Source organism: Crocodylus porosus, unplaced genomic scaffold, assembly GCF_001723895.1.
Source record: "Crocodylus porosus isolate Cpor-Errol unplaced genomic scaffold, CroPor_comp1, whole genome shotgun sequence".
In the NCBI taxonomy this organism is placed as follows: domain Eukaryota; kingdom Metazoa; phylum Chordata; order Crocodylia; family Crocodylidae; genus Crocodylus; species Crocodylus porosus.
In genome coordinates, this window is record NW_017728915.1 from 4,656,827 (window position 1) to 4,666,997 (window position 10,171).

Sequence of the window (10,171 nt, forward strand, 5' to 3'; positions counted from 1 at the left end):
AGGCTGCGACCACTAACTCAGGCCACTCAGCTCAGCCGCAGAGCTCCTGCTCCTGCGGCACCCAGAAGGGAACTGTGAGGCAGGCTCCAGCCTAAGCTGTTTATAAAGGCCTGGCCCTGCCCCCTTCTGGCCACGTGACCCACCTGGTTGCCCTGGTAACCAGCACCTGAGCTGCCCGGGTGATTGGCAGCTCTGCAAATCACCCTCACAGTCGCGGGGCACTTACGTGACTCCGTGACAGAGGGATTAAAGCAAAGAAGCTTTAGTCAAACAATAAATTGACACACTAATAAAAATGGTTCCATCCTCTATGGTCATAAGGCAAACTCTTTAGAAATGACCAAAGCCCAAGCACCACTATTTGTCAAAGTCTGCAGGCAGTCCTAGCAATCAGCTCTTGGAGACCCATGAACTCAACAGAAAAGAATTGTGGAGCTAACCCATGACAGTTAAATACACTGCAGAATAGACTACTTCACTGCTAACCACAGCCAGCTGCTCTGGGTGAGATCTAGGGAGACATCCAGCCCTTTACCTCCCAAACTGAACATGTGAATCAACATGACCCCATTCTGAAGCATGGGTGTTCTCCAGTTACCAAACGAGCCTGCATTAGCCCACTCTTGCATACCTTGTGGGAATCTGCCCTGGCTTGATCTCCTTGTCCGGCCAGATGTATTTGAAGATGACAACAGCTGTGACATACCAGGTCCCAATCACACTGAGGGAGCTGCAAGACAGACAATACATCACAGGGCTGCCCCCTCAGCTCCTCAGAACCTGTCCAGATCCCCTGAGCCTGAAGAAGGACATTGACCAATAGCTCCTCCCTCTCCCTAGTACATCCCCATGGCTCTCTCTAGGACCTGAAGGAAATTACTACAGTTCCAATACCACACAATGATCCATCTAATTTTCTCACTATGGCCATTATCACTTTAAGTCTCCAGTAACAATGACCACCAGTCCAGCTGCACTGGTGGCAGTGTGTCTAAGCAGACCACTTCTCCTAGCTGGAGTATCTCTAGTCTCTAGCCCTGTTCTGACAGAGAGGCAGTTAGCTCACCAGCCACCAGTATATATCAATACTCCTTTCATCAACTCTTTAGACAGTGACAGGACTAAGAGATTACTAATGTCTTATGATTCCTCCTTGTCTTTTTTCCTATTGGACTGTCTTCATCTCCAGAAATATCAGAAGGCACTTGAAAGCTACAGCCCCCAATCTGTAAGCTGGACAGAGGAACATTTGTGATATACTGCTCCAGAGAAAGAAGTTATTCAGTACTTTTCATCTAAGGATCTCAAAGCACTTTAATGTCCCCATTTTACAAGTGAGGAAAGTAAGACAGAGGAGAAGGGATCAGCCCAAGGTCACAGAGGTTACTAGCAAAGCTGGGAATAGAACCCTGCTCTCCCCAGTTCCAAGTCAGTGCCCTACTCATTAGATCACTGCCTCTGAGAGCACTTGTGGACACACTGGTCACAGGCTCCAAGTCTGACACACCTGGTTCCTATTTCCTTTGCATCCTCTCATACATCAATCCTAGTCTAGCTCTCCCCACCCACCTGGCATATTTCTGGAAGCCAATCTCCTTTGGGATGGAGAGGGGCAGAATCAGCAGGAAGGCAGTGATGCTGATGGTGAACTTGCGATCTGTGTACCAGTGGCTATTGTCTGCCCCCTCTGGATCCGTCACCAATGCAGCAACGACTAGGTGAGGAGACAAGGACAGAATCAAGCAGTCAGGGAACAGCTAAGGACAATGCCAAGTTGTGTGGACCATCTTCTTTGTGTCTGGAGGGCAGGGAAAGGAGATCTCAGTCCAGGCTGGGCTTGGTGGAAGAAAAGCAGCTTGGACAGGAAATGTAAACTCCTGGGGCCCATCACGGATACATCTACTGTGAGCTTTCATGGTGGTTGAGATGGGCCACAGAAATCAATTCTGTGCAGCACTATCACTACCCTCAGGCAAGTGGAGATACAGACCGATGCTGAGACATCTCCTCAGCCCAGTCCTCACGGACAGCAGGGCCCAGCTACTACAGGGGGATACAAGCCCTCTCATTCTCACTCACAAGGACCCCATTCCCAGAGACAGGCACAGCAAGCCCCAGGCACTTACTCTTGTCCTGCTGGTCCCCGATGATGATAAGGAAGGCAATGCAGGTACCAAAGGTATAGACAGCAATGGCAACCTCACAGAGCACACCAGCGACCTTGCCACACACAGCCCACACCACCTCCTGGTATGTCCGCTCATTGCTGGCCTGTGAGCAGTAGGCCAGGATGACCAGACCTCCAATGATGAAAACCAGCATGCACTGGGGGAAGACAGGAACAGTCAGAGTGCTAGATACCAGAGCCCCTGTCACCCATCCCTCCCAGGCTGAGGCACCATGACAGGGCCCAGGGCTGGCAAGAAAGACCATATTCTAACGTGTCTTCCACAAGATCCAGTCTCTCTATTGTAGAGGTGCCCATATCCCCCCATGCAGCTCTTCTCACCATCTGCAGCGTGATCCCTGCTGCCACTCCACCTGCTGTGCTGAAGGCTGCAGGAAAGTTGAGCAACCCGGCCCCCAGAGCAGCGTTCACCACAATGAAGATGGCTCCCAGCGTAGAGGTGGCCCCTGTGCCATGTTCCTGCCCCTCGCTGCTTTTGGGCACAGTCTCCACACTGGGGCTCTGCAGCAGCCTTGCCCGCTCCCCAGCATCTGCACTCCACTCCCAATCTCTGAACTCGCTGTTGATCCCCACATTGTACTGAGCCATTTCCCTTGCTGTGCAGTGGCCAGTCAGCACAGCACTAACACCCTTCTGTGTCTCTTCAGCACTGTGCCAAGCCTGCAGTCAGAACAAGCACCACTCCACACTGCTGACTCCAGTCAGGGTCCAGCGTCCCAGGAGTTACAAGGCAGTCAGGTTCATTCTCCTGTTATGGGCACCATCTGGGGGGCACCAGGCACAGACCACTTCACTGCACCTAGAAGAGGACAAAGGGGACAGCATCACTACCTAGTGCATATGAAAGTCATGCCAGGCAGAGCTGGCCCCAAGACCCAGACTGCCCTAGTACTCCATCAGCCTCTACACAACTACACCCTTCACTAAAATGGAACACTACACCAGTGATTCCCAACCTTTTTTATACCATGAACCAGCAGCAGTGAGGGGCCACAGGGCCGGGCTGGGCCAGGCAGGGGGATGCAGCTGGGGGCAGCATGGACCTGGGGAGCTGAGCTGAAGGCAGAGCTGTTGCCGCCTAAAGCTGATGCCACAACCCGGCAGCCAACCCTTCACAGCCGGGTGGTTGGGAAATCTCTGCACTACACTCATGGGTGGGCAGCCAGCAGCAGGGAACAAACCTGGGACCACTGGATCTTAAAGTAGGAGCCTCTGTTGCCTGAGCCAAGAAACCCAGCACTGCTATAACTGGCTTATGTGAGACAAGTCTAGTGGGTCTCAGCTCATGTCCCAGAAGTCCATGTTGTGCAAGCCACAAGAGTTGTCCTAGTAGATTGAATTGACAGAGGGAGATGACTGTCAGTCAGTGCTGAGGCACCATGAACACAGGAGACAGCTTGCACTGCAATTATTCTGTGGATTAACAGTTTCAGTCTCCAAGGCTTTGCAGTTGGTGCCTTATCACAGACCTGATGCTGACACAAACAAAACTGCGTTTCGAAATCAACTTCCTTATTTCCAGCCCAAATTTCTGCAACTGCTGCAAGAGTTTGCCTGCTCCTGTGGGGCAAAGTTCAGGGAAAGACTTGAAGTTGGAATGACCAGTCAGACCAGAGGGAACATTTCTTATCTGGTGAAACAAACAACAGATTCCCATACCTATCTCAGAAAACCTGACCAAAACACCTTTGGGATAAGAACAAGCATGAAAGACCATAATTTAAAGAACTGCTATAAAAATAGGCCTCTTCAAATAGTTGGAGCTTATAACAAGTGACTCCCTTCTCCAACACTAAAAATCAGCCAGGTTTTATAAAAAGTCCTGACCTCCGTGGCTCAGATACACATCTAATAAAACTACCCAACAAATCAGGTGTTTTCAGCCTTTCTAGAGTCAGGGCACCCTCCATGAATTCTTTGAGTCTCGTTGCACCCTGGTTGAGAACCACTGTTGTGCTGCCTCTGCTCATCTTCATGCTTCTCAACCATGGTGCTGCAGCATGCTCCTGCCAGTATTAGGATATTGTGATAAACCTAAAGCGGGCAGGTGCAGGGTAACTAAGGAGTTCTGTGCTCTGGGAAAAACTCCTCTGACCCCTGTGGTAAGGATATTTTTTTTTGGTGGGGGGAGGATGGTCTTGCCTGCCCCAGGTGTCACCACACCCAGCTTCTCCAGCTGGGCAGTGCAAGTGGCAGCTCCAGAGCGCAGGATGATCCTTTCAGCCAAGCAGTGCAAAAGGCTGTGGCTGGAGTTCACACTTACCACAGCCCTTCCTGGTACAATCCCACAGCTCCTCAGCCACAGCTGTTTCCTGATCTTCCTCCAGAGGAGACATTCAAAACCACACCCCTGTTAGGACCCATTGCCAGAGGCTACTATGAACTATAATCAATGCTTAAAAGGGACACCCAAAAAAGAAAGAGAAAACAGAGGCGGTGAGAAGATTTCCTTGGTCTTCTACCCTTAGAAGACAGGCCCCTTCTCTTTCCTGTTTTTCTCAGACACTCTTCCACTGAAAGCATTGTGAAAGCAAAACTTGATTTAAAAAAAAAAGAGACGTAGTGGTGTGGGAGCGGTATGAGTCTTTGTGGATTTTGTTAATATCTTTAAATCAAATTCTTGACAAGCAGCTGAGAGGAAAGATATCTCTGTGAGAAAATTAACTTCTCAACCCCTGACTCACAGACTAGCACACGTATACATTCCAGTGCTGTGGGTCTTTCCAAGTGATTTCCAAAAAAAATGTGAAAGAAGGGAATTCCAGAAGGTTAAAAAGAGAGAAAAATAACTGCTAAGCAAAAAGGCATAAATCCAAACTCTCTCACACAATTTTTGATCCTAAAGGTTAATGTCCAGATATTTAGACAGCTATTCAGAAACAGCTCATACACTCACAGTGTGGACGGGTTCCCCAAATTATGAAGTTAGACTGTGTTTCCTCATTACAGGAAGAGGTAGAGCTTCACAAGGGACTTCAGGTTGATGTCCTCATCTGTCTTGCTATGCACAACGCCTTGGTTAATTTTCTTAGGCAGCGGCTTTCAACCTGTGGTCCTCACACCCCTGGCAGTCCGCAGACTACATCCAAGAGATCTGCAAAAGATTATCATGATCAATCAAAAGTATGTAAATACCCACCACTTACAATTCACTAGGGTCCACAACTCCATTTGAAATTTCCAAAGCGGTCTGCACCTCCACTGAAAAGTGTTTAGGGGTCCACAAATGAAAAAAGGTTGAAAACCACTGTTCTAAGGTAAGACATCATTGATACTCTATTCCTTCCACCTCAAGACAGTAATGACACCAAGTGGTGCCAGAGACAGCTCTATGGTGCACTCATCTAATTAAGCTTGTTTTAATTCTGAGCTGGAAAAGGGAAAACAAAGAAATGAGGGAGTAGATTGAGGTTTACTCTGTTGTGCGTCATCAACTCAACCCAAAGCATTAACAGGCCTAAATCCAGGGCCCAACTCCAAATGCAACCCAGTAAGAGAATTTAACTGTACACCATCAGGATTACAACACAGGATTAAAGAAAATAGAGCACAGTCATCAAATAAACTGGCTGGAAGCATGTCTCCATTCACCCTGCTAATGATACCCAATTCTTCAGAGGAGACATCATGTCTGAGCCAGGTGATTGGTTACAGACAGGAATGCTCAGGTAAGCTAAACTGTATAAAAGCCCTGGGTGGACACCTGAACTCTGAATTCAGCCGACTGATGCACTACAGAGGGCATGCTAACAGATGGGAGGATCATGATGGTAAGGGAACATGTTCTCCATCTCAACCACACTAGTTGTGTGTGATATAAACCCTCAAAATACAGCATCTGATGCAGTCTAAACTCACAGAATCCTATAGAATTTGGGCTGGAAGGGACCTACAGAGGTCATCTAGTCCAGCCCCCTGCCTGAAGTAGGATCATCCCTATCCAAACCATCCCATACAAACCATAATCTAAACTCTACATCAGACAACCATCAACCCTGATATGACATAGACCTAACACCCTAACCTGCCACAAGTAAAGCCGAACTGTGGCAGCCAACATCCTACTTCTATGAAATGTCATCAATAAATGCTCAAGAGATGCTGAGTAGAGGGCCATGACCCTCATGAGAGGAAGGCAAAAGCCCCCACGGTCTGTACCAATCTGACCATAGGGTAGAATTCCTTCCTGACTCCAAATCTGGCAATTGGTCAGACCCTGAGCAGAAAGACAAGCCCCTGTAGCCAGGAACTTCCAGGTTTGGTCCCCGCAGCAGCACTGGCACAAGTCCCCATGCTTGGCTGCCACCAACACCCAATGCCTCTGAGGAAAACTTAAAAAAATCACCCTGATACATGTAGCAGAAATAGGGCACAAGAGCCCAGAAGCCTGGGAAATCCTTAAACAGAACATGGCTTAGCCTGCCTGGTGCACTAGATGGGCTCAGCCCTCCCTCTGAAGCACACTGCATTGGTCTCTTAGCACTTCTCAACCTGTGGGTTGTGACCCAGAGGTGGGTTGCAAGAATGTATGAAAGGATTGCCAACAAATTTCAGAAATGGATTCTCCTTTAAAGGAGTGAGGGCCACTGGGTCAGGACTGGTCATGGGTGTTTACAAATGGGTCCTGCTCCAAAGAAGGGTAGAACCACTCCTCAGGCTGGGAGCCAGGCCAGAGGCACCGTGGGCCTCGTCTCAGCAAAGGATCCCCGAGAGCAGCTGCTGTCACGGGCCTGCCCTTAGCCCAGGACTCCGCCCCGGGGGCCCCTCGCTGGGCTGAGCTGGGCGACAGGACACAGCCCGGCCGAGGGGGAGCGCAAGGCCCTTCACCCCCGCCCAGGCAGGCCTGCTGCTGCCCGGGACACCCCCTGCCAGCGGCCCTGCCCCTTCGGCAGCCGCGCGCGCCCCGCGGAGCTGGGACCTTGCAGTCCGGGGAGAGTAGAGCGAGCACTGACCGCAGTACCTCTGGGACCGATGCCCCGATACCCCGGGGCCGGAGGGCTCCGCCGATCGTCAGGACAGAGCCGGGGCCAAACCCCCACAACAGCCTCCTACGCCGGCGCCGGCTTTTTCAGCAGCCGCTGGAGCCTCACGTGGTCCCGGCGGCTCGGCCCCGCGCGCTGCAGGCTGGGGAGCGTAGTCCCGCCCCGCCCCCCCGCGCGCCCCCCGCCGGGCGCCCCCCGCCCCCCCGCGCGGGGGCAGCAGTGGGCTCTAGAGCTCTCGCCGCGCCGCCTGCGCCTGCTCCGCGTCCCACAGCCCAGCCCTGCGACACGCTCGAGAGCAGGCTGGGCAGGGACGGCTAGTTTAGTTAAGGATGCACCTGCCGTGAGCAGGGCCTGGGCTAGGCCTTGCGAGGCCCCTTCCAGCCCTGCTTTCCTGTAATGTGTGATCCTGCAGATGGGAGACGCGAGAGACCGGGGCGGATCCAGCCAAAGCTTAAATTGCCCGGGAGTGGCAACACCATGGCTAGTCAGGCAGCGCTGAAGGAGTGAATCCGTTGATTTCAGGGCTCAATAGGCTTCCCCTGATCCCTTCCAAACTCTTCATTCCTCAGCGAGCTTCTCCTTTTTACTGGTCTTGATGCTCCACCAATCAAGGCACCCTTTGTTCTGCAGACAGTTGTGGTCTGTTAGCTGCTCATGGTCAGGAAGCCCTTGTTTCCCAGCCCTGAAGATTGTTTTGAGCTGGTTCCAGCTTCTTTGTGTTGTGGCTTCCACATTAAACTGGATAATCCATCCCGAGGCCCCCAGCATGTCAGTAAAGCCCCTTATTCATGGTACCTGGAAAAAACCTATGCATTGTGGTATATGTGATGATGCTCCTCCCCACCTGCATCCCTCTTTTCAGAATTCTGCTGGTTATTTGAAGCCAAGCGACTCATTGGAAACATCATGTTCAGATCAGTCAGTGAATGAAGTTTGGCAGAGGAGGTGGGGAGCAGGTAGGAAACCTGGCTTGAGCCCAAATGCAGGATAATGGAGGGGAAATATTTTTCTAAACAAAAAGCTGGGTTCTGCAAATGTACCAATTTTTATTGTGCTTCCCTGGGCTTCCATACAGTGACCTTTGGGGTTTGGCAAGTAGAGGCCTGAGTGTCTGTATTTCTCATTCATTTCAATACCAAATTCAAGAATTTAGCAGCTCTCGTGCCTTGGTGCTACTCCTTGGTGCTCTGTCATCCCTGAGCCAGATTCCTTCCTATACTAGCACAAATTGTGACTGTAAAATTACACTGCACCCAGCTGATGCTGTTCTACACTTGCATCATACTAATCTGAACAATAGAAGCAGAATCCTAGAAAACCAGGCCCTGCGCTATTCAGTTTCAGTGGCCTTGAGAAAGAACTTTGTCATCTTATTCTCCAGGCATCCTGCTGGTTTTCATCCATCTTTCAGCCTGTTTTACTGGAGTCCTGACCCTGCAAGTTCATTCAGCCATGGCTACAAACCCTCTGTATAGTTTTGCCTGTGTTCCAGGAGTGGCTGTGATATTCTCTCTCCATGTATCTCTAACAGCCCATCCCTGAAAAGCGCCCTTGTAAATAGCAGGGACTGGATTTCACAAACATTGCAATGGTGGCTTCCCCTGACGTTCCTAGTAGAGGTGCACCGATACATCGGTCCCATATTGGATTGGCACTGATATAGGGAAAATTGAAAGTATTGGAAATGTTTGGGGTTTTTTTTGCCTGATGTGGCCAATAATGTAGCAGATAAATGCCCCATGAATGTGCACAGCTGCACCATGCACGAGGCCAGGAGCACATCCTGGCTGCTTGGAGACCAGTATCTGGCTGGTAAGTCTGGTGTGGGGGAAGGGGCATGGGGGGGGCGCAGATCAAGACCCCCAGGGTGAGGAAGTGAATGGGGCTGGGGCAGGTGCTGCTCAGCTGCGGCAGGGCGGGGTGTGGGATGGAGCTGCGAGTGGCTCATCCATAGGGTGGGAGGCAGCTCCCTCCCTACACACATCCTTGGATATAGTAGGGCTCACACAAACCTGGTGGGATTCATCCCATGACTGGGCGATCAACATTAAGGGCTATAGGCTATACAGGTGGGATAGAACAGGGAGGAAAGGTGGGGGTGTGGCGCTCTACATCAAAGAGCAATACACATCATCAACCAGCAGGATGGGGTCAGGACGGACAGGCTGAAGTGCTCTGGGTCAGGATACAGGGGGGTCGTGGGGAAAGGGACTTAACAGTGGGGGTCTACTACAAACCACCCAACCAAGGTGAAGAGCTGGACTATTAATTCTTGGGTCAGCTTATGGAGGCACTTAAGGCAAGGGATATAGTTGTCACGGGTGATCTAAATTACCCGAACATCTGCTGGGAGGAGCAGTCAGCCAGGTCTGCCTGCTCATGGAGGTTCCTGGCTGAGATACAGGACCTCCACTTAACCCAAGAGGTGCATGGTCCTACTAGGGGGAATGCCCTGCTAGACCTGGTCCTGGGCACAGGTGATGACCTGGTGAGGGGACTCCAGGTCCTTGACCACCTGGACAATAGCGATCATCACTTGCTGAAATTCACCATCCAGCACAGAGTGTCAAGGGCCTGCAGCAAGGCAGTAGCCTTAGACTTTAAGGGGGCCAACTTCAATGAGCTGAGGTGATTAGTGGAGGAGGCACTAGGGTCTTGGAGAGTAGGGGAACTGGGTGCCCAAGAGTGGTTGTTCCTTAAGGAGATGATACTCAGAGCCCAAGGGGTGACAATCCCAACAAGAAGCAAAGGGGGCAAGAGTGCCCAAAAGGCCCCCTGGCTCACCAAGGGCATTTGTGAATGCCTGATCGCCAAAAAGAAGGTGTATACCCAGTGGAAGGGAGGGGCTATCACCAAAGAGGATAGCTCAGGGCTGTAAGGGGGCTGTTAGGAAAGCTAAGGCAGATATGGAACTAGGGCTAGCATCAAGGATAACAAAAAGTCCCTTTTTAAATACATAGGGAACATGAAGAAGGCCCCGGGTAATGTGGGGCCCCTGCAG

General features: G+C 51.1%; 1 protein-coding gene across 2 annotated transcripts in view; it reads right to left on the reverse strand.

Annotated features, from left to right (window-relative positions):
* The window catches only part of SLC38A7 (solute carrier family 38 member 7), a 25,702-nt gene extending 21,027 nt beyond the window's left edge, over positions 1-4,675 (reverse strand). For both annotated transcript variants that reach the window (XR_002101204.1, XM_019535574.1), the window contains exons 1-5: positions 4,452-4,675; positions 2,510-2,987; positions 2,127-2,325; positions 1,570-1,714; positions 632-730 (exon numbers count right to left, since the gene is read on the reverse strand). Coding sequence is in view for 1 of the 2 variants with exons in the window: in XM_019535574.1 (XP_019391119.1) it covers positions 632-730; positions 1,570-1,714; positions 2,127-2,325; positions 2,510-2,776 (710 nt within the window). In the remaining variant the exon portion in view is untranslated. The remainder of the gene's footprint in view (positions 1-631; positions 731-1,569; positions 1,715-2,126; positions 2,326-2,509; positions 2,988-4,451) is intronic.
* Positions 4,676-10,171: the final 5,496 nt, after the last annotated feature.